This window comes from Eubalaena glacialis, chromosome 5, assembly GCF_028564815.1.
Source record: "Eubalaena glacialis isolate mEubGla1 chromosome 5, mEubGla1.1.hap2.+ XY, whole genome shotgun sequence".
NCBI classification, from domain to species: domain Eukaryota; kingdom Metazoa; phylum Chordata; class Mammalia; order Artiodactyla; family Balaenidae; genus Eubalaena; species Eubalaena glacialis.
This window is the reverse complement of record NC_083720.1, coordinates 115,353,162-115,377,126: the sequence shown is the minus strand read 5'-3', so window position 1 is coordinate 115,377,126 and position 23,965 is coordinate 115,353,162. Positions and strand designations below refer to the sequence as shown.

The window sequence follows — 23,965 nt, the reverse complement described above, 5'->3', positions numbered from 1 at the left end:
ATGTAGCTTGTGATCATGTAAATAGTTTTGGTCTACATTACATATATATATTTAGATATTTTATAAATATTTACAGGCATGCATATAGTATAAATACATATGCATATGTAAAAATTTATATTGCTTAGGAATTTCTGAGAATTATTGTTTTTAACTCCGTGTTTTGATCCTTTTCTTAGACATTAGTACAAAATTACTTTGTTTTTATTTATACTATGAAATTAGATCAATTTACAGGAAAGAAGAACTAATTAACCTTAAAATCTCATTTGTATCTTTTCAGACTCACTTCTAATCATACATCTATTTATCAATATATTTAGTTTTTAACTTAAATTATTTCTTGTATATATTGGCATGTAATGATATGATTCACTTAGTGTTTATTTTTAATAGCTTTAGTGTATAGTGATGTAACATCATGATTATAATTCTCTTATTTTTGACCGTTTGGGTCAAGAATATTTTTATTTTTCATTACTGAAAATGTCATTGGCGTGAACATTTTAAAACAAATTATTTTGTGTTGTTTCCTTTGGCATTTTTCCCCAAAGTGAGATTAACAAGTCAAAGAGCAGGAACGACTTTATAGCTTCTGTTACATGTTGCCAGATTGTTTTCCAGAAAGATTGAGCTAATTTGCTGTGCCACTATCAATGTATAATACACAGTCCCAATTTTAGATAGTTTAGACAGTCTGAGCACACATGACAAGTATAATTACATTTCTACCCCGAGGCCTAGCTGTATAGATAGCTCGCATAAGTAAACTCAATATGTGGACTTTGAAATTATAGAACTGGTAAAATGTAGAGCTAATCTGTTCTTCAGAATGTGGAGCCTTCAAGTTGGGGCTTCGGGGCTGGAGAGCATGCTGTGTTGAGGTGGAGCCCCCTTTTGGACAAATGCGGTACAGCAGCCCCACACTGTGAGATGTCAAGGCCAGAGCCAAGGGAAAGGAGCACAGTAGGTCCCAGCATTTCTGCCAGAGAGGTCCTCAGGCCTGCGAGGAGTCCTGGAGGGCTTCTTGGAGGTTGGGGGATGGTGGGGGCACTCTGCAGTCCACACGCAGCCAAGGAGAGGGGATGGCCAGTGCGGAGACCCAGGCCACCAGTCACTGAGCCGTGTACCTCCTGGGTAGCGGCTAACCAAGGGCTTCCTCGTTGACATTGTCAACTCAGGGGTGTTGGGGTGATGTTTTTCCTGACAGTATTTTTAATTTTATAATGGAAGTTGATGGAGATTACAGATTCTGTGGAAATCTACTCATTCATAAGGATATACTAGCCTAGTCTATAAAGGTTCCTTTTTTCTCCTTCTGCCAGGGGAAAAACTTAGACTTTTCCCTGAGAAATAAATTTCCCTCATTGCTCATGAATGCTGACATAGCCTTGTACCTTTGCCAGCTTCCACAGTGACTTGCAAAAATTCTGTAACCTAAGTACCAGAACACGTAACAGCATGTCCTAGAACTGGGCTGGGAGGATATGGCAGAAATTAAACATATTCCACAGAACATGCAGTTCAGAAAGGCAAAAAGGAACAAGTTAAAAATGTTGATAAAATGTTTGATTTTTTAAAAATTAACATGTGTATACACTTTAAAGGAAGTAAATTGAATGGATATTATCCATTGAATGGATAATATAGATTGAATGGATATTAATAGAAATTCCAAGTCGTAAAGTTAAATGGAAGTTGAGATATAAAATTGTTTTAATTTTCAGGTCCCAAAGTAGAAATTAAGTATTGATGGGCAGAGAGAGTTAGGAAGCGTTCAAATGCCAGCAGTGGTAAGGGAGAGAAACACCTGGGCTGTCACATGAGATTTATTTATTTTTTACAGTTAATAGATCTTTTCTTTTTTGGTGGTAATATATATATATATATATACATATATATATATATATATATGTATATATATAAAACAAAGTTTGCCATCTTCATCATTTTTAGGTGTATAATTCAATGACATTAACTACACTCACAATGTTGTGCAACCATCACCACTATTTCCAAAACTTTTTCATCACCCCAAATAGAAACCCTGTGCTTTAGGGCTTTATTTTGTAATTGGTTATCTCAAAATTTTTTTCTGGCTTAAAAAAAAATGCACAATTCAAACTCTTTGTGCTTAAAATTTCAACATATGCCGTATGTTCGGGGATTCTACTGGGTACGTGTCTCTTGTTCACCAGTTCATCCGTTCCCTTTCATCCTTCCTAATGATGCATGCTTGGTTGAAGAGGGTGCCAATCCAAGTAGAGGAGCAAGGGCTATTATTCTGTCAAGGGCATATGAGGAGCTGTGTTCCGCTGCTGAAATCTCCAAGTCAACTCTATTTGTAGGAGAACACTGGTAGTCTTACTTATTTAGTGTATTTTAAAATTTAAAAGCACTATTATTATTATTTTTTAAATTAATTTATTTAATTTATTTATTTTTGGCTGCGTTGGGTCTTCGTTGCTGCACGCGGGCTTTCTCTAGTTGTGGAGAGCAGGGGCTACTCTTTGTTGTGGTGCACGGGCTTCTCATTGCGGCAGCTTCTCTTGTTGCGGAGCAGCGGCTTTGGCGCGTGGGCTTCAGTAGTTGTGGCACACAGGCTTAGTAGTTGTGGCACGTGGGCTGTAGAGCACAGGCTCAGTAGTTGTGGCGCACGGACTTTGTTGCTCTGCGGCATGTGAGATCTTCCTGGACCAGGGCTCGAACCCGTGTCCCCTGCATTGGCAGGTGGATTCTTAACCACTGCACCACCAAGGAAGTCCCTAAAAGCACTAATACATTCTTTTTTTTTTAACATCTTTATTGGAGTATAATTGCTTTACAATGGTGTCTTAGTTTCTGCTTTATAACAAAGTGAATTATATTCTTGACAGTTTAGAAAAAAATTTAAGAACTTGTCATTACTTTGAACACAAAAGCGATTACTGTTTTTCCATGTTTCTTTTCAGTCTTTTTTCACTTGCGTGTTTTTGACATAGTTGATAACGATGGATCTAACTATATACAAGTGACTTATTTTTTCATCTGACGTATCACTTACAGGTTTTTTATTTTTCATTTTGCTCAATAGTCTTCATAATAATAGACCCAGGAATGCATGTAGCTTAATTTACATAACCATATTACTTTCTTTGACATTTAGGTTGCCAACATTTGTCACTATGATAAATGAACAACTTCAGACGTCTTCTTTCTGTAGTTTAACCCCTTCATTTAATTCTCATGAGAGGGAGACACAGAATGCTCACATGTATCTTGTTGGGGGTCATGGCTCTTACATTTTCCATGAAGATTTGGTACAATTAGCAGTGGTGTGTTTTTGTAGTTATGGTAAACATCAGATGGATGACACATGTTTGATTTGGTTTCAGGTTGTGAAAATCTTAGAGAAGCATGACCCCTTGAAGAACACCCAGGCAAAATATGGGGTCATCCCTCCAGATGAGGCCAGTGCTGTACAGAACTATGTAGAACACATGCTCTTCTTGCTGATTGAAGAGCAAGCCAGGGATGCTGCCATGGGGCCAATCCTGGAATTTGTGGTCTCTGAGAACATCATGGAAAAACTCTTCCTTTGGAGTCTGAGACGGGAATTTACTGATGAGACTAAAATGGAGCAGCTAAAGATGTATGAGATGTTGATCACCCAGTCCCACCAGCCTCTGCTGCACCACAAGCCCATCCTGAAGCCCCTGATGATGTTGCTGAGCTCTTGTTCAGGAACAACCACCCCCACTGTGGAGGGGAAGCTGGTGGTCCTGCTCAATCAGCTCTGTTCCATTCTTGCCAAAGATCCATCCATCCTGGAACTCTTCTTCCACACTAGCGAGGACCAAGGGGCTGCCAACTTCCTCATCTTCTCCCTTCTGATTCCCTTCATTCACCGGGAGGGGACTGCAGGCCAGCAGGCCCGGGATGCTTTGCTCTTCATCATGTCTCTCTCTGCTGAGAACAGCATGGTGGCCCATCACATCGTGGAGAACACCTACTTTTGTCCAGTAAGTCCTTCTTGTTGGCCCATTTTCCACCCGCTTCTCTTCTCCTCTCCTGGGCTAATGACAAATACTTTTTTATTCCTTTCTTTTCAGCAGACTGTCCTTGGCACCTTCTATGGAAAGATATTTAGAGGAGATCTTTTGGAAGGAGCAGAGGAATTTAAGTTGAGATGCCATTCGGCTGAGCAGTGTCAGCTCGAAATAAGCCAACAGAGGAAACTATATGTGTTACTGTTTCTTGGTTCATTTCTGTTGGGTTACGAGCTGTTTTAGTTTTTTCTAAGAGCATATCCTGAGCAATTGGTAAAACCTGCTCTTCTTTTATTCTTAGCTTTTCAGGTTGATTCTGCACCAGTGAATCATGGCATATGGTCAGACCCCTCACAGCTGGCTTCACAAATTAATTTGTTTCCCAGCAAGATAATGACCAAAATTGTAGATCCAAAGCACTGATTTTATTTTAAAGAAAGGAATACATATTTACACTTTGGAGTAGCAAGAAGTCCTCTGTATAGTTTCTTTTTCTTTTTTAAAAATTTATTTATTTAGGCTGCACCAGGTCTTCATTGCGGCACGTGGGATCTTTAGTTGTGGCATGCGGACTTCTTAGTTGCTGCATGCATGTAGGATCTAGTTCCCTGGCCAGGGATGGAACCCGGGCCCCCTGCATTGGGAGCGAGGAGTCTTACCCACTGGACCACCAGGGAAGTCCCTGTATAGTTTCTTAATAGTTGGTTGGTGAGAAATAAAGGGTAAGGCCTTTTGGAGATGCCCGAGTAGCCAGGCCCAGTCATAGTCCTAGAAAATACTGGGAGCTGCCTGAGATTCTTAAGAAGCCTTAGGGCTCTGATTATTTTTTGGTGTTATTTAAATGACAGATTTATAGATTTATGTCTTCTCTTGGTTTGTCAAATGTTGGGCCACAGCTATTTTTATTTTCCTAAATCAGTGAACATTTCCAGTTTATTTCCATTATCTATTCTTTGTACCAATCATCTCATTATGTTACTTTATAAACTGTATTGCCTTAAATATTCCCGATTCTGCTGGAATCGCGTGTTAAGACCATTAGTGAGTTTTATTGGAACAGGCCAGGCAAGTTGCCATAAGTAGATCAGATTCATTGTTAATTAACACTCCGTGGGTAGTTCTTGGCCGGGGTGAGGGCATTTAGAAATGTATGTGGGGTGTGTTTGGTTGTCAAGGGACATGGGGTCGCCTGGGAGGGAGGTCAGCTGGCATTTAGTGTGCAGGGGCCAGGGATGCTTAATGTCCAGTAGTTTGTGGAACAGTCACACACAGGAAAGAACTGACCTGCCCCAGATGCTAATAGCAATCCTAGTGAGTAACATACTGTATTTTGCTTTGAGGTTCAAAAGCAGTAATCTTCTTTATACTACTGAGTCCTATTTTCACTAATAAACCAGAGTCCCCTAGTGTGTGGTGAATATTTATTTCAGGGGAAACAAATGAGTAAAAATTTTGAAAAATAGAATTTCATTTAAGTTCAGGGTGCCATGTATCTCTTCTCTTCTGGCTTCTGACCAATGGAATAAGAAATTACACAAAGATTGAGAATCAAATGGGAAGTGAAGAATGGATTCCATTCATCTGTGCCAACATATTAAATCTCCCTTCCTTATCTCCTTCAACAGAATTATAAACTAGATTATAAACTCTTTTTAAAGAATATATCTTAAGGCAAAAATGTAACGTCTCACCCTGAATCTAAGCGTCTTTGGAATACGTTGCTGTATTAGTTTTCTACTGTGCCTGTAACAAATTACCAAAAACTCTAGCGGCTTTAAACAACACAAATTATCTTACAGTAGTAGTGTCTTGCCGTAGGTTAGAAGTCCAGAAGGTCTCACTGGGCTAAAATCAGGATGTCGGCAGGGCTGTGTTCCTTTCTGGAGGCTCTTGTGGTGAGTCCGTTTCCTTGCCTTCTCCAGCTTCTAGAGGCCACCCACATCCCTTAGCTCATGGCCCCCTCCCCCATTTTCACAGTCAGCAGTACTGCATCTCTCTGACCATCCTTCTGTAGTCACGTCTCCCTCTGACTCTGCTCTTCTGCCTGCCTCTCCCACTTCCACAAGGACATTGTGTTTACCTGGATCATCCAGGATTTAAAGATTTTTAAGATCATCTCTATTTAAAGATCAGCTGATTAGCACCCTTAATTACATCTGACACATTAATTTTCCTTTGCCATGGAACCTTATTTGTTCATAGGCTCAGGAACCAGGGTATAGACAGGTCTGGGGGGACCATTATTCTGCCTACCACACTTGCCATATTCATTCAGTTTGGAGGGCTCTTGAAGAGATTTGATCAAGAACACAGCATGATCAAAATTCTTGTAGGAGTTTAATCTGACTATGTAAGTTTGGGAGTTGTGGAGGAAGCAGGGACACACATTAGGGTCTAGAAACAAGAGTGGCAGGAATGAGAACGTAAGAGAGGAGCTGGATCTGAGCAGTGATGTGGAGGCAGCAGCTCATTAAACAATGAGGCTTTTTCGTGTGGGGGCTCTGGGAAGGTTTGAGTTTGGGCTTACTTGAATTGTTTTGGGTAGTTCTGCTATTAAAGAAGGAGCGCAGGTATTAAAACAAATGATCAAAACATTTGCGTGGTTCACCTGTTCAGTATCTACAGGTCAATTTTTAAAAGGTACCATTGGACTTCCCTGGTGGCGCAGTGGTTAAGAATCCGCCTGCCAATGCAGGGGACACGGGTTCGAGCCCTGATCCGGGAAGATCCCACATGCCGCGGAGCAGCTAAGCCTTGCGCCACAACTACTGAGCCTGCGCTCTAGAGCCCGCGAGCCACAACTACTGAGCCCGTGTGCCACAACTACTGAAACCCGTGCACCTAGAGCCTGTGCTCCTCAACAAGAGAAGCCACTGCAATGAGAAGCCCGTGCACCACAACAAAGAGTAGCCCCTGCTCGCCGCAACTAGAGAAAGCCCGAGTGCAGCAACGAAGACCCAACGCAGCCAAAAATAAAAAATATAAATAAATAAATAAATACATTTATTAAAAAAAAATAAAAAGGTACCATTCACAAAAGCATCATAATTTATCTTGAATAAATCTAACAAATATGTAAAAGGTCTTTACAAGGAAAATTATACAACTTTATCGAAGGCCATAAAATAAGATAGAAGTAAATGGAAAGCCCTGCAGTTTGTAGATATTGTGTAGAGGACACTTTTCTGCAAGTCGGTCCATAAAGTTAATGCAATTTATGTTTTACAACTTTTTATTATGGAAAAAAGCAAAACACAGAAAACTTGGAAGAATACTAAAATGAACACCATGTACACACCACAAATTCAAAATTGTTAATATTTGTCATACTTCCGTATATTTATCACCTATGCCCTTTATTTGTTTTGCTGTGCCATTTGAAATTAAATTATAGACATCAAGTATTTTAATATGTATCTCCTACAAATAAGGACATGCTCCTGCATAATCACAATACCATTTTTACACTAAGAAAATTATACAATAATTCCATAATATGATCTAATATCCAGTTTCCCAATTAGGCCCCAAATGACTCTTTTTTTCATTTTGGCTGCATGGCATGGCATGTGGGATCTTAGTTCCCTGACCAGGGATGGAACCCCTGCTCCCTGCATTGGAAGCGTGGATTCTTAACCACACCCGGGTTCGATCCCTGGTCTGGGAACCAGATCCCTCATGCTGCAACTAAAGATCCTGCGCGCGGCAACAAAGATCCCGTGTGCCTCAACTAAGACCCAGAGCAGCCAAATAAATAAATAAATAAATAAATTTTTAAAAAAGCAAAAACACAGATTGGGAGAAGATATTTGCAACACACATAACTACAAGTGGTTGGTACACAAAATATACAAAAATATTTGTAATACTACAAATTAATAAGAAAATGAGGAAACATGGGTGAAGGATACGAGCAGACGTTTCCCAAAAGACCCCAAACCTGATAAATATATGAAAATATGCTCACCTTCTCTAGCGTCAGGGAAATACAAATGAACCCACAATGAGACACCAGGTAATGGCATCAGAGTAGCTAACAATTAGACATCTGATAACACCAAGTGCTGTCAAGGGGATGGAAAAACAGGAACTCTTGAGAATATAAATTGGTACAATAACTCAGGAAAGCCATATGGCAATATTTAATGAAATTGAATATTTGCATACCATGTGATCCTGCATCTTCACTTCTAGATATCTGCCCTAGGGAAATCTGGCACATGTTTACAAGGGTACATGCACAAAGATATATGCTATAGCATTGGGGTGCGCGTATCTTTTCGAATTAGTGTTTTGTTTTCTTTGTATAAAAATGGAATGAAATTTTGCCATTTGAAACAGCATGGATGGACCTGGAGGGTATTATGCTTAGGAAATAAATAAGAGAAAGACAAATATGTCTTCACTTTTATGTGGAATCTAAAAAATAAAACAAATGAAGAAATATGACAAAACAGGAACAGACTCACAGATACAGAGAACAAACTTGTGGTTATCAGTGGGGAGAGGGGCTGGGGTCAGGGCAAAATAGGTGAAGGGTACAAACTACTAGGTATAACGTAAATAAGTTACAAGGATGTAATGTACAGCACAGGGAATATAGTCAATATTTTATAATAATTTTGAATGGAGTGTAATCTATAAAAATATCAAATTACTGTGTTACGTTGAAACTAATATAATATTGTAAGTCAACTGTACTTCAACAAAAAAATGAATGAATCACATTTCACATTTATTAGCATGTAACTGCATCTACATGTGTGAACACCAATAAACTTAAAAACAAAAAGCATAAAATCTAGAAACATAAAAAAGTAAGTAGCAAAAGGTTACATATAGTATGTTAATATTTAGATAAAATTTACATGAAGTTTTAAGACGAAATCTTAGTGTATACTGGTTTTTGGATACCTATGAATATAGTAGAAGTACAAAAACAAGCACAGGAATAATAGGTACTAAGTTCAGGACTGTGGTTACTTTTGGGGGCAAAGGAAGGAGGAGGGATGGTAATGGGATTGGAGTAGGGTTTAGCTCTATTTGTAATGTTTTATTTATTAAAAAATAAAGAGCACTCTGAAGAAATTATGGCAAAATATTAAAATCTTAAATCTTGTGGATGGTTTTCTATTCTATTATGTTTTACATTTTTGTAATATTTCATATTTTACACATTTAAACATATTAGGACTAGAATGGAGCATGCTTTTAACGTTTAGATTTCCACTTACTAAGTTATAGGCAGATTTCACCGAGTAGTTGTTGCTTTTATAAAAAAGTGTTTGAAAACACTGTACAGTTCATTAAAATAAGAGGAAAAACATCTCCAGCTGACCTTATTTGCCAGAATGGAACACAGAGCTTCCTTGTGTTAAGTTGCCCCTCAGGATAGATCCCATAATCTCATTTGTACCCAGTTTTCTATAATTACAACTGACAACATAATTAAAAAAAAAAAGACCTCTTTATGTTGAAGATAAAAGCATACTCTATTAACCATCCAGCTAAGGACCACAATTGACAAAAAGCTTTCTCTAATTAGTATGATTGTCAAAGTGTGTTAGCATCAGGCTTTGGGAAGAGTAATGACTCTTGCAGGGAACTGGACCACTTTTGGAAACTTTTGTTCTGTGGTTGATAGGAAGAGCTTGCTGGTTCTGCTGCCTCTTGTCTCAAGCTGTGTTTTCCCAAGAAAAGAAAGAGAATGAGGATACTCTAGGGAACTATTTAGTGCCAATGAATGGTTGAGGAGTATATGACCGTAGCTTCTTTTGATTTTTTTAAACCGAGTATTGATGATTAAGCCCTGTCACTTGTTACATATTGGCAAAAGTCAAAAGCAGCCTATGCATACATTAGGAAATGCAAACTGAAATAAGCAACCTTTTGGTACACAGCCGCTGGTAGAAAGTTATTTATCCCATATCTAAAATTTATGAGGCTTTTTATCTCGGCAAGTTGCCACATATGGTCCCCACCAGGTGTTTTGCTGCTAGCTTCAGACTAGAGCCATCTGCTTACGATCTTTTTGTTTTTGCTGAAATTAGCTGGGTACTATTAGATGTTTAGAGTTAAAGGTGGACCTTTCCAGATTGCTCACTGCTCTGTGCACATCAGCTCTCTTCCCTCCGTCGGAAACATTGCTGTGTGTAAGCCATCAAGCCCATCTCTTTACGTGCACGATTTCCTTCAATCCTTGCAGCAACTCAGTGAAGAAACTGAACTTTCAGGGACTTTCTGCCTGTGAATGGCAGAGTCAGGTTCAAAACCATATTAGTCTGATACTGAAATCCATGGTCTCAACAATTACCATGCTATACTGCCGTCAGGGAAGTGGTTTGCTTTTTTAAATTGTCTGTCATCCTTGTGGTTTTATATGGTGATTCGTTTTTTTAAGACTCTTGAGAAAAGATAAATTAAAAATATTGGGTTATGGGACTTCCCTGGTGGTCCAGTGGTTAAGACTCCGCACTCCCAATGCAGGGGGGCGCGGGTTCGATCCCTGGTTGGGGAGCTAAGATCCCACATGCCGCACAGCGCCGTGAAAAAAAAAAATTAATACTTAATCTGTTGGGAATAAATATAATGTTTTACAGTTACTTTTTTGTGGTCAGGATCAGTAAAAGGCTAAAAGAGTGGATGAGCATTTAAAAAAAAATACGCTGTTGAATGTCTATATATTCTTAAATTTTTAAGTTAAAAATTAAACTTGAAAGTAAATAGATTGTGCCATCAAACTCTCGGAAGAATTACCTGCAAACCTGTTGTTGCCCCTCCTTTCCCCTCTTCCTGTTCCCACAGCACCACCTGCATCTCTTCCTGAAGTAATTGTCTTTCTTGCATTTATTGGTTGATTGGTGGTCTTCTCCATCTCACCCAGTCTGGCTAGCTCAATGCTCTTTCCCCAGCACCGGCCTGACACAGTGCCTGGCCTGTCGTTGGTCTTCTAGAATTATATGTGGTTTGGATGAAGGAATCTGAACTCTGAGCAAAGTCTTGGAAAGGATAAATATTTAGCAGTAAAGATTTGGAATCTTGCTCTTAAGCCCGTGAGGTCCTCTTTATTGTGCAGACTGTTTTCTTCTGTGTTTCTTCGTTACGCTGGAGACCATTGCAGAAACATTCTCTGGCTCTGCTTCCAGGGGCGAGCACATGGCAGGAGTGCGTGTTCAGTGGGCACACCGCACTGTCCTCCCGCACAGGCGGGCTGTGTTCGCATCTCAGCCATGCCCTTTTCAGAACACTCTTTTAAAAAAAAGTGAATATTAGGTATGTGTTATTTTTAATTACTGCCACTGATGGATGTAATTTGAAAATTAATGTTGCTGTAATTATACTGATATACTGAATAGTTATTCCCAGCTTCTTAGTCAGACAAATTAAGCTGTCTTTATGAATTCACTTTCAAAGCCTCAAAGTGGTTAAGGAATCGGGAGTATGCAGAATTAAAGCCTTTGTTCTGTGGTTAATTTAGCATGAGTTAGCAAATGTAATTGATTTTAAAAATGTGGCATCAAGATTAGATTTCCCTTCAAGGAGAACTTTTGGTCTCTGTTCTCTCTTGCCAGCGGTTTCTGATTTATAACAAACAGCTCACTTGGGGTCACATTCAAAACTGGAATTAAAGTGATTTGTTTGGGTTTGCTGACAAGGAGTTAAATGCTTTTAAATCGGGGACATTCTCCTCTGGGACCACAGATGCCCTGATTTTGAAAGAGATACATGCACTATCTTGTCTACTATCGTACGTCCAGTACTTAACATAGTACCTGGCCTGAAGGTGCTCACTGATTTTTTTTTTTTTTTTAAATGAGTGAGTGAATGAACGAGTAAATCAAGGTCACTAGGAAATAGAACAGAGAAATGTATGTAACCTTTCTGTTTCTCCACTGTTGAGACAGTTCGTGTCTTTCTCTCGCTGCCCTCACACTCCACTGTGGGCTCATAGCCCCCATCCCCACCCCTCCCCCATCCCCCCTCCCCCATTCCCCCCCTCGCCCCACCCCCCGGTGGCATCTGGTTTCTCTGCACTGAGACCTCCAGGTGACCAATCCTCAGGCCCATCCTCTGTTGTTGACGGATGTGTCACTCAGGGGAAGTACTGCTAGTGTCTGACTGGGCAAGTCACCCACATCTGCCCTGTGGACGAGAATGAACACGTCAGGCCAGGTGAGGTGGAGAAGACAGCTGATAAATTAATAAATGCATGGAGGACACTTGCTACACAGAGGGCCCCAGAGGGTGCTCTGGGATCAAGACACGGGGAGGAGAGGCAACAGTTTGTAGGTAATTTTTTCAAGTTCCGCATGCCTGGATCCACACCTCCTTTTTTTTTTTTTTTTTTAATAAATTTATTTATATTTTATTTTTGAATGTGTTGGGTCTTCGTTGCTGTGTGCGGGCTTTCTCTAGTTGCAGAGAGCAGGGGTTACTCTTCATTGTGGTGCGCGGGCTTCTCATTGCGGTAGCTTCTCTTGTTGCGGAGCTCGGGCTCTAGGCGCGCCTGCTTCGGTAGCTGTGGCACTCGGGCTCAGTAGTTGTGGCTCGCGAGCTCTAGAGCGCTGGCTCAGTAGGTGTGGCTCACGGGCTCTAGAGCGCAGGCTCAGTAGTTGTGACGCACGGGCTTAGTTGCTCTGCGGCATGTGGGATCTTCCCGGACCAGGGCTCGAACCCGTGTCCCCCGCACTGGCTGGTGGATTCTTAACCACTGTGCCACCAGGGAAGTCCCTAAGGAGTTTTTTTGATGTGGACCATTTTTAAAGTCTTTACTGAGTTTGTTACAATATTGCTTCTGTTTTATGTTTTGGTTTTCTTGGCCCCGAGGCGTGTGGGATTCTAGCTCCCTGACCAGGGATCGAACCCCCACCCCCTGCACTGGAAGGAGAAGTCTTAACCACTGGACTGCCAGGGAGGTCCCTATACCTCCTTCTGACTTTCTGTGTCTGACACCAGGCACTATGGATTATTTTGTTATAGCTCACGGTCTACACCTCCCTTGCCTTCTCTCTCTGGTCTGTCTAGCTTGGGGTCTCATCGCCATGTGGACAGCTCCAGGGCTCCATCTCTAGTCCAGATCCCTCTCGTAGGCATCAGACCCACACACTGTCTGCTGGACTCTCCACTGGGCTCCAGCTCTGTATTCTGTCCTGCAGAACCCTGCAGGATCTGGCTCCAGCGTACCTCGCCAGGCTCCTCCCACCTCTAACTCTATGCTCCAGTAATACTGCACTTCTCTTAGTTCCAGAAGGTGCCATCTTTTCTTGCTCCTTTGAGCTTTTGTACATCCTCTGCTTGGAATATTCTTCTTTCCAACATTCTTTTTCTGGCTAACTCTTATTCATTCTTCAGCAGTTTGGACATCACTTCTTTTTTTTTTTTTAATTTATTTATTTAATTTATTTATTTTTGGCTGCATTGGGTCTTCGTTGCTGCGTGCGGGCTTTCTCTAGTTGCAGTGAGCGGGGACTGCTCTTCGTTGCGGTGCGTGGGCTTCTCATTGCGGTGGCTTCTCTTGTTGCAGAGCATGGGCTCTAGGTGCACGGGCTTCAGTAGTTGTGGCGCACGGGCTTAGTTGCTCCACGGCATGTGGGATCTTCCCGGACCAGGGCTCGAACCCGTGTCCCCTGCTTTGGCAGGCGGATTCTTAATCACTGCGCCACCAGGGGAGCCCAACATCACTTCTTCTGAGAACATTTCCTGCTCCCAACACTCCAAGTCTGGGTTTGTCTATCCGTGGTGACGTATTTTCTATTATGTAGTTTGAGCATTTATCACACTGTTATAATTGCCTGTTCATCTCTTATTAGACTGTGAGATCAGTGAATACTTTGCTGTTTCTTTTCTGGGTGTAACTCAGAATGGAATGTTTTCTTGAATGTTTCTATCCCATTTGAGTTCCTTACAACCTCAGGGTTTACCCTAGAGCAACACCTTTTATAAATCACTTCTGTGTTTCTTTCTGGGCACTTCCTGTCCATCCTTTGCACATCTACCAGATCAGGAGCCCTAAGGTGCTGTTAGGCTAGCATCACTTCCCCGTACTGTGAAATTCATTGTTTTCCTTGGTCCTGTTCTCCACAAGATAAAACTAATAGGCAGTCAACATGTGTGTTCCTTTTCTATATTTCTGTCTCAATTTAATGCATCAGCATTTTCTTAATGACCAAGCTGGATAAAGTGACAGTTTGGAGTTCTCACTCACTGTCACTTACTGAGCCCAAACACTGTCAGTGTCATTTAGAAACCGAGCAGGGGAAGAAAGTAAACCTTGTGAGCTTTGGATTAATACTGGATAGGTAGATTTGATAGTTAGATCACCCTCACGTCCACCTTATATGTGATCCTCTCCTTTCTTTACTCCTCTTTTTCCCACCACTGATGCTTCAGTTTAGACCCGCTTTAGCTCTGTTTGAAGTATCGTCACATCTAACTGACCCGTGACCCCCAGTTCTTTCTTCTTACTATAATTTGTGGAGATGAGATGAAAGTGCTCTCTAAACTGGAAACATGCACGTGTCAGTCATGAGCTTTAACATGCCTGCAGGAATCTTTCTCATAAAGCTACTCATGCTGCTCGTGTGAGATCTTCTGTCCCGGGCCGCCTCAGTCCAGGGTGTGTCCGCATGGACGGGGGGTGTGGGTCATCTCTGTGTGTGCACTCAGCGTCGTGTAATAGAACGCATTGTTTATGAGTTCGCTCCTCTCCTGCATACCTTGGGTGCCAGAATCATGTTTTCTTCATCTTGCATGTGCCTCCCTCACTCCCCCTACCACTGCCCAGCGTAGGCCTGGCACATAAGAGGTTAAACAACCTGTAGCATCGCGTAGATATTAGCCGAAGACCTCTGGTGCTTCTGTCCCCTCTGCTGGAGTTGTCCTTCCCTCCTGCCTCCAGCTGTGGAATCCTTCCTAGCTGACAGCCTCTGATGCTGGAATACCTCGCTACCTAAAGTACGGTCTGGACCAGTGGCAGTGGCATCACCTGGGAGCTGTTTGTTGCAGGTTAAGAACCTGGGGAAAGTGTTTATTACGTTTTTATTTCTGAACACAGGTGCTTGCGACCGGGCTCAGTGGTCTCTACTCTTCCCTGCCTACCAAGCTGGAAGAGAAAGATGAGGAATGGCACTGCCTTCTGAAGGACGACTGGCTCCTGCTCCCTCCCCTGGTCCAGTTCATGAACTCCCTTGAGTTCTGCAACGCTGTCATTCAGGTAGGAGCAGGCAAGGAACCCTTCGTCATGGTCCATTCAGGATACCAGCGTTGTGAAGGATCAGTTGATAAACATTCCTTTTCTTATTTCAATAAACGTTTATGGAATACTGATGCTTTACTTTAAGCCTACTGAATGTTCTCAAATGAGTAAAAGTGTTAGTTAATAGGTTTCTGGGAAGTTTCAATTGAGGAAAAAAGAGTAGATTTTCTTTACCTTCGTTATAAAAAGTGTTAATTCTGTTTTGATTATCCACTTAACCATCAAAAATAAGTTCAATGCCTGACTCAGTAAATAGATATTTTTAGGCTTCTAAGTACTCCAGATTATACCACTTTTACTTCAAGGTCTTCTTGGGAGTCTACAAAGGAAAACACTTTATTTTGCTTAATGGTGCATACTGCATAAAGAATATTGTTATTCCAATTGAATTTAGAAGAAGTTAAGCATCTTCTTAGCAACACAAATTAAATTTGGTTTGAAATTGGCCTGCTTCGGGGAACAAATAACCACTGAACTCTAGTATATTGGCTTGTTGATTAGATTTTTACCTTCAGATTTCTTGTTACTGTTTTCAGTTAAAAAAACAGATTTTATATATACTCAAGGGTGTAGTAGGTTTTCATCAAAAAATGTTTTATTTCTATATAGCACAAATATTACCTTAATATTGGATTTATTAAGAAATCAAATTTTCTTTATGGTGATTGTAAGGTGAAAAATGTTAGTTATAATCTATTTATCTACCAAATAAAGAAATAGCTTCTGGAAGAAAATGCAAGTAAATTACTTTAGTTCCCATCTCATTTTTATTGCTAAGGCAAAGGAAATTTTATTTATGTATAAGATAAATGGATTACATCTTAAGTTATTTTTTCCTTTAATATTACAGTCTGTCAATATTTTCTTGCAGAAGAATGTGGAAATAAAAAAGATGGAACTATTAGTTTCCCCCCAAATGTACACACACAGAGAGATTGTCAGTAATTTAAAGATCTAGCCTCACTTCCCTAGAAATTGCTTTTTACTTTATTGTTTGATGCTATTTTTATTTTTTTAGAGAAGGAGAAAGCTAACGGGCATGGTTAAGAACAGAGAAATTATATATTTTGTATCATATTTTGAGATTGAAGCCATATACTTTTAAGATTTTTTCTTTGGGGGTATAAGTGAATAGGTTACAGTTGACTCCTTTATCTGCAGGTTCCACAGCTGTGGATTCAACCAACAGAGGATCTGAAAGTATTTCGAAAAAAATCCAGAAAGTTCCAAAGGGCAAAACTTGAACTTGCTGTGTACCAGCAACTATTTACACAGCATTTACATTGTATTTACAACTATGTATATTGTATTAGGTATTATACAGTAATTTAGAGGTGATTTACAGTATATGGGAAGATGTGTGTAGATTATATGCAAATACTGTGCCACTTTATATAAGGGACTTAAACATCTGCCGACTTTGTTATCCTGGTGGGGGTGGGCATCCAGGAACCAGTTCCCTACAGACACCCAGGGATGGTTGTAATTATAAAAGATATTAGTAAGGCTTATCCATGCTAAATATATTTTGAAAATTAAATATAGGAAGTGTTGTACCTCTGATAATGTTTTCTGCTTTTTAACAGTATCTATTTTTTATGAAAAAATTTTCTAAATGCTTTCTTCCCCAATATAAATGATTATCAGAAAATGCATTTCAAAATGAGAATTTTTTTTCTGCTACCAAAATGAATGTTTTTAATTGTCTATTTTGACAGTCCTTATTATTTTTTTAATTAGTCACAGGTTGAGATAGGACATAGACGAAGTTATGGAGCAAAAGTTATACTTTCCAGTTTGTCAGCTTCAATTTGTGAGTCCCTATACATAATCAGTCTTTATTATTGTTTTTTCAGATAGAAACTTAAAATTACCCGTTTTAAAATTTGAAAGTCCAGGCTGTTTATAATGGGATAAACCATCTGGAAAAATTACATGTTGGTTTGAAGTCTGAGTTTTTCTTTAACCATGGAATAAATGGCCAAAATTTGGATTTCCTTCTTGAATTCAGGATGTACACAGAAATGTTTGATTTTAAGAAAACCTAAAGATTGCGCTCCTTATCTTTCTCATGACTACTGTTTCTCTCTTAGGTGGCTCACCCCTTGATTCGTAATCAGCTTGTCAATTATATTTACAATGGATTCTTGGTACCAGTCTTGGCTCCAGCTCTCCATAAGGTCAGTGATTGGCTGATGTAATCTTTTACCTGTTTCTAGTACAACTGATGGAAACTGAGGAAGGCGAACACAGTGTAATTGACTTGATGGCGACTTTAGCCTTATTTTCCTTCTCATTCCATCCATATTCCTTACCAGTATCAATTACAGGTCTTAATGACGGCAACAGCTTAAGTCTGATGGGATCCATTTGATGTCGTAGAACAGGACATTGTGAATGTCAAGTAAGGGAGTCTAAACAAGCATTGGCAACTGGACTGGCTCTTGTGTCTACTTGAGTTCATAGGTAGTGGCTACTTGGAACTCTCTGTGAAGCTGTCCTCTGAGCTTAAGAAGTCTGTCATAGAGAGTGTGAGGCTTCCTGTGGACGTGGAGAGGGGCACTGGTGGCACAAGTGCCCTGGAGCTGCCATCTACTTAATAGAACATAGTTTTTTATTATAACAGCTTTGTGACAGCAAAAATTAAAGTGAAGCCAAGTGAAGGTCCCATCAAAGGTTGGCTATCTCATTAGCATCACTCTGAATTCCTTATGACGCTCTCATTTTATAGAATAAATCAACTGATATCTTTTCTATTGTGAGCTGTCAGGAGACATCGTGGACCTAGCATTCTAATTTTAAGGAGTTTTTTTTTTTTTCACTAAGTAAAGACACATATACAGTACTTAGTTCAGAGGATCCTTGTCAAGTTATTGGCATTGACAGCCGTGGCAGGGAGAGAAGCAAGGAACAACGTGTCACATGCCTTCTGATGAAACGCCCACCGTTGTATATCTGGACGTTCCATTTCCTTGGGCTCACGTTTTATAGAAACCAAGAACACCTGATCATGGCAACTTTGAAGGCTGGCTGTGGTGCTGATGGGAGTTCTCGTTTAGAGCAGCAGGTCTTGGTGGAAGATGTTCACCTCTTACCATTTAGTGCCTTTTGAGCACAGTAGCAATATTTTGCAAAATGAACAGTATACTTGGTCTGACTAGGATTTTTGTGTTACTTCTGGGTTCAGGAGGTAATCTTGGATGTGGTTTGAACATATTGAGGGTTCCAGGTTATTTCACTGGTTTATGGGAACCAAGTAACCAAGTCTTTGAAATTAAATTTGTCTTGGAAGATATGGGACACATCTCTGGAAAATACAAACCTTGTATTTGTTTCTACCTTGTCCTTCTGTTAGTACCTTGCTGTTCTGGAGGAGGGGTGGGTGTCTGAAGGTCTCTAAGCCCCTGCATGGAGGAATTTTCCTTTATGGGGGAATAGAATGGTGCCCTGGAAATTCTTTGGCAGTAATTATCCACATACTCTCTCGCGCATTTAGACTTTCTTCCTCATTTATTCCCATCCTTTTTCTCATTGACCGGCTGATATAAAATTATTTCCCAAGTCATTATTATAATAGTGATAATTGTAATTATTATTTGTTCGGGACATTTTATGTTATTATAATTGGCATACCTTAATGTTACAAATATTAATGATAACTCTTTATCCACAATCGAGGATGAGATCCACCTCAGAGAGCTGTTAGGAGGCTCTGACTGGTCCCTGAGTACTTCTCCTTCATAGCACTTACCACGAGTGGAATTAAATCATTCAATGTGCAGGACCTTGTGTAATGTCTCCACAGTGCTCTACCTGCTTCTTGAGGGTAAGGCTCACACCCGTTTTGTTTCCTGGGGAATCTCCAGTGCTGAATCTCCAGTCCCTTAGACCTGGGGGTTGAATAAACAGCACAAGTATGGAATGATGTTTGTTAAAGTGCTGGGCAGAGTGTTGGCACTCAGTACATTCCCAGACAGTGGTTCCTAGAGAAAAATAACAGCACCTACATGTGTTAACTCACATTGTTCTCAGTTATGCCCATAATTAAAATACGAGATTGAAAAATCAATGAAGTTGTTAATACATGCTTATTGTGGGAAAAAAGTCAATACTGAATATATAAAGTACTAAGTGGAATTACTAGATTTGAATTTCCCATCCCTGATAAGATTCCTTAACTTTTACCCATTGCAGACCATTCCTCCCAGGGCTATGTAGCGACTAGGGAGAATATTTCCTTCCTAATTTATTTCTCTCCCTGCTCTTCATCTTCCATTGTTTGTGTTTTTATCACTTAGAATGAGGAGGTTTAGGAGGGAGCAGGGCAGAGGAGGAAGGTGAACGGCCTCTCCGCTGGCTCTCAGCTCCCTACGTGGCTGAGGAAGAGAAGAGCCTCTTGTGAGCGGCAGGACTGAGGCTCAGGGCGGAGGAGGGAAGTGCAGGGCTGGGTGTTTCTGAGGAGCTCCCAGTGGGAGCAGACACACCCTGTGTCCTCGCCTTTGACCCGGGAAGGGACACCCGGAAGTCTCAGGGCTACTGGAGCGGCTCCGGTCCACATTTCTCATATTCAGTGTCCTTCGCCTTGAGGCTTATTTTATACCCTACATAAATTTCCTTTGTGGACTATCTCAGCTCCCAGTTTACATCTAGCATTTTAGTTGCCTGCAATCAACGGAGGCAGTTTGCAGGGGTGAACTTTTTCTGTCTCATAAATAGTATAGATAAATCCAGGTTTAAAAATTTTCCCACACCACAGTCAATACTCATAAACAATATTTCCACAGCATTTCTTAACCAGAGATGAAGTCGTTACAAAGGGTTGAGGGCAGTAAAAGGTGGGCGTGGGGCTTTGACAGGTGAAGATCGTCTCCACCTTTCTTCTGCCCTCTCTGGAGACGCGTAACGTCACCCTGCCTCTGAACGGGTCCTGCTGGGCGCCTTCTTCATCCCGCGCTGGGGGACAGCCGTTTATTCTTCTGTGTTGGTGCAAAGGAGTATCTGGTTTGTTTTTTTTTTTTAAAGGGCTGCATAGTTTAGTGTGGATATATAGGCCCACAATCCCTTATTCACACTCAGAAATTCAAAAAGCTCTGAAAACTGAATGTTTTTAATCATTCATATGGCAGTGCAGTCCCACCTTTGCTGAACTCCTTTGGTGGCAAACCCATGCCTGCACTGTCTCCAGGCTATTTATTTTTATACCACTTGTGTTAATGTTTGTATGTTTCGTGGAGGGCATAGTACAGTAAGTCCCCTACATACGAACCTGCAAGTTGCGAATTTTCAAAGATGCAAATATGCGTTCGCGTGTCCAATCACATAAGTTGGTTCACGTGTCTGGCAGACTTTTCAAGGTGCTGTACTGTAAAATTAAAAATGTTTTATTTTTTGTGTTTGTTTTTTATGTATTATTCATGTGAAAAGTATTATAAACCTATTATAGTACAGTACCAATTAGCCGATTGTGTTAGTTGGGTACCTAGGCTAACTTTGTTGGACTTACGGACAAATTGGACTTATGGACGTGCTCTCGGAACAGAACTTGTTCATATGTAGGGGACTTGCTGTATTAATGTATTTGATTGTAGAGTTTTGCGCCAGACCTGCTGGGTTTGTTATGTCAACTATGGCAGATGTACATATTACTTTCTGAAAATTTTTGAATTCCAAAATGCACATGGTCTCCAGGTTTTGGACAAGGGATTGGGAACCTATTTTGGACATCTGGGGAAGGTACATTTCTGGAGATAGGTGAAAATCATACTTTGTAAAAGTCATATTAAAGAAAATGATACCGTGTTAATATAGGTCATTTAGGAATTAGATCCAGCCATACATACAGACATCACATTGCATTGGGTTGGCCAAAAAGTTCATTCGGGTTTTTCTGTTTTCTTTAAGATGTTATGGAAAAACCCAAATGAACTTTTTGGCCAACCCAATGTAAGACTGGTTATTTATGACTGTAGATTCATGGGACTGCCCTTATTCAGCAAAAGCTAGTTCTACTGTCTTTATATGTTTAATATCAAAGCTCAGTTTTCAAGGCTGAATATTTATTGGGATGGTTGTATTAGTGTGGGTCCTCAGAGGAGAGGATGCCAAGGTAGGATTAAATGTGCAAGGATTTTATTAGGGGAAGTGCTTGTGAGAGAGAAAATAGGAAGCAAGGTGGGGAAGGCTGGGGGAGCTGTCAGACTGCAATGCAAACCTGACCCCGGGTAAAGGGAGGGGGGAGAGGTTGGCCGGAGTGTCCGAGACTTCAGTGCAGTGTGAGAAAGGCCTTCAGAGGAGGCCTGCGTCTCCCAGAATGGTTCTGCCTTAGCATCCCGCGGTAGAAGCTGCCAGTCTGCGCACTGAAACAGTGTCACTTCTGCCATGTTTTATTGTTCCTGGTAGTTGCAGAGCCCACCCACTTTCAAGGGGAGAAGACATAGACCCCACATCTTGATGATAGGCATGTCAAAGAATGTGTGGCCATATTCTGGGCAGGTTTACCACGGTCACCACCCTGAGACCGGATTTGTGCGTAAAGGGTCCGAGAGCTATATGCAGAGACCCCCTGATAAGAACCAGGAACCTCAGACGTGGGTCACAGCCAATCTGGGAGGGAGTCAGGGGAATAAATAGCCAAACTTCACTCTCCTCCCTGCCTCCGATCTCCTGCTGGACTCCACTGGGTGAACCCAAATGGAATCCAGGTGGCAAGCGAATCGTGGAGAAAATTGGTGCATACAGGTGAATTGGGGCTCAGAGCAGGGTGGAAAAGATGAAGAGTGGATATGCACGGGCAAATGGAAGCCATCAGGACACGTCTGTACTCACTTCAGCATTGTAGAGTGTTCATGAGCAGCGAGAGATGGCAACTGTAAGAGCGTGTTTGGGTTTAGTGCTTAAGTAAATTGCGGCTTAAAATTTTCTAGAAACACATAAGAAAGTACAGTTCAGAGTTACCGCCTAAGTCTGTATATTGATCCTTATCCTCTGGAACCTAAAACATAGTTAGACTTTAATGTGACAGGCAGATATGCCAACAACATACGAGACATGAATAAGCAGCAAAGCAATATCTCAAGCACAGGTAACCATCACCAAGTCAAGCTTATCATTACACGGATTCACACAGAGGCAGGGTGTGTGGTGGAAGAGTTCTAGACCATGAGTCAGAAGATCTGGGTTCTAATCCCGGCTCTTGTATTTACTGCTGTGTGACCTTGTGCAAAGCTTTTAACCTCTCCGAGTCTCATTTTCCTCTGCTGCACAGTGGAGATAGTAACACTCCTCTTGCCTCAAACATTCTTTTTTTTTTAACATCTTTATTGGAGTATAATTGCTTTACAATGTTGTGTTAGTTTCTGCTGTATAACAAAGTGAATCAGCCATATGTATACATATATCCCCATATCCCCTCCCTCTTGCGTCTCCCTCCCACCCTCCCTATCCCACCCCTCTAGGTGGTCACAAAGCACCGAGCTGATCTCCCTGTGCTATGTAGCTGCTTCCCACTAGCTAGCTATTTTACATTTGGTAGTGTATATATGTCCATGCCACTCTCTCACTTCGTCCCAGCTTACCCTTCCCCCTCCCCGTGTCCTCAAGTCCATTCCATGAGAGCGTTCTGAAAGCAGTGTACTGTCACACGCAAAAGTATTATGGTACTCACTCCAGGACAGAGTCTGCCATCTCATATGCAGGCAGAGGGTAATATCGTGTGTTCAAAGACCACTTGGTGAGTGTGCGCTGGGTGCAAAACACGTGATCAGACCCTGTGGGGAGATGGAGGTGACTGAAAACCCCTCTCGTCTCCGTGGAGCTTGTGATCTGGGACCCAGGAGACAGACAGGCCAACCACAAACTTCAGACAAGATGGACTAATATAAGTGCCGTGACAGAGAAGGCAGCAGGGGCGGGTGGGTGAGGGGTGCGCTGTGACACGGAGTGGGTGATTAGGGAGAGTGACTGGGTGCTGAGCCGTGAAGGTGAGCAGCTGGGGAAGGACATCTGGGGACAGAGCGCTGGCAGGAGCCAAGGCTCGGAGGCTGTGTCTGGATACAGTACACCCGGAGTGTGGCCGTGCAAGGGAGGCCCAGGAGGATGGGGGCTGGGGAAAGGCCCTACCCTGACTCCCAGGGCAGATGAGCTCTTACGTCCGTAGCAAGGAGTTTCAGTGCAGGGGGCTTCCGATGATGAGGGGCTCAGGGACAGTCCGGTGGGGACAAAGTTAGGTCGGCGGGTGCACTGGCATTTTGGGGAGCATGGTGGGGAACTGAAAAATCAGAAAGGAAGGACGTTCAAGAGAAGTGAAGGGTTGAGGGGAAGGGGCTGGGGAAAGTAGGGATGCAGGGAGCAAAGGTTCCAAGGAGAAGAGATGGTCCCAATCACCAAGCGTCAGGTCCTCCCAAGTACCTGAGAGAGCAGACTGCTGCTCCGCGGGTACAACCGCCAGCGTTCCTCTCGCCACATCATTAATGCACTTTAAACATTTGTTTAAAATATTGGGATTTTAAAGAATCGCTTTATTTACAAACCTGAGGCTTCTGACTCCTGGACCAGAGTTGCCTGCTTTCCCTCTGACCGCCACCCTCCAGACTCTCCTGTTCTCCTTCAGAGTCTGTCTGACCTCTCTCCTTTCTTGCCCTACGAGTGGGCGTGCCCAGGGCTTGGGCTCTGCTGATCAACCACC

General features: G+C 41.6%; 1 protein-coding gene across 1 annotated transcript in view; it reads left to right on the top strand.

The window, feature by feature from the left end:
* The window catches only part of FHIP1A (FHF complex subunit HOOK interacting protein 1A), a 262,975-nt gene that overhangs the window by 170,095 nt on the left and 68,915 nt on the right, over window positions 1-23,965 (top strand). The window contains exons 4-6 of the mRNA XM_061192540.1: window positions 3,375-4,001; window positions 15,082-15,240; window positions 17,376-17,462. Coding sequence (XP_061048523.1) covers window positions 3,375-4,001; window positions 15,082-15,240; window positions 17,376-17,462 — 873 coding nt within the window. The remainder of the gene's footprint in view (window positions 1-3,374; window positions 4,002-15,081; window positions 15,241-17,375; window positions 17,463-23,965) is intronic.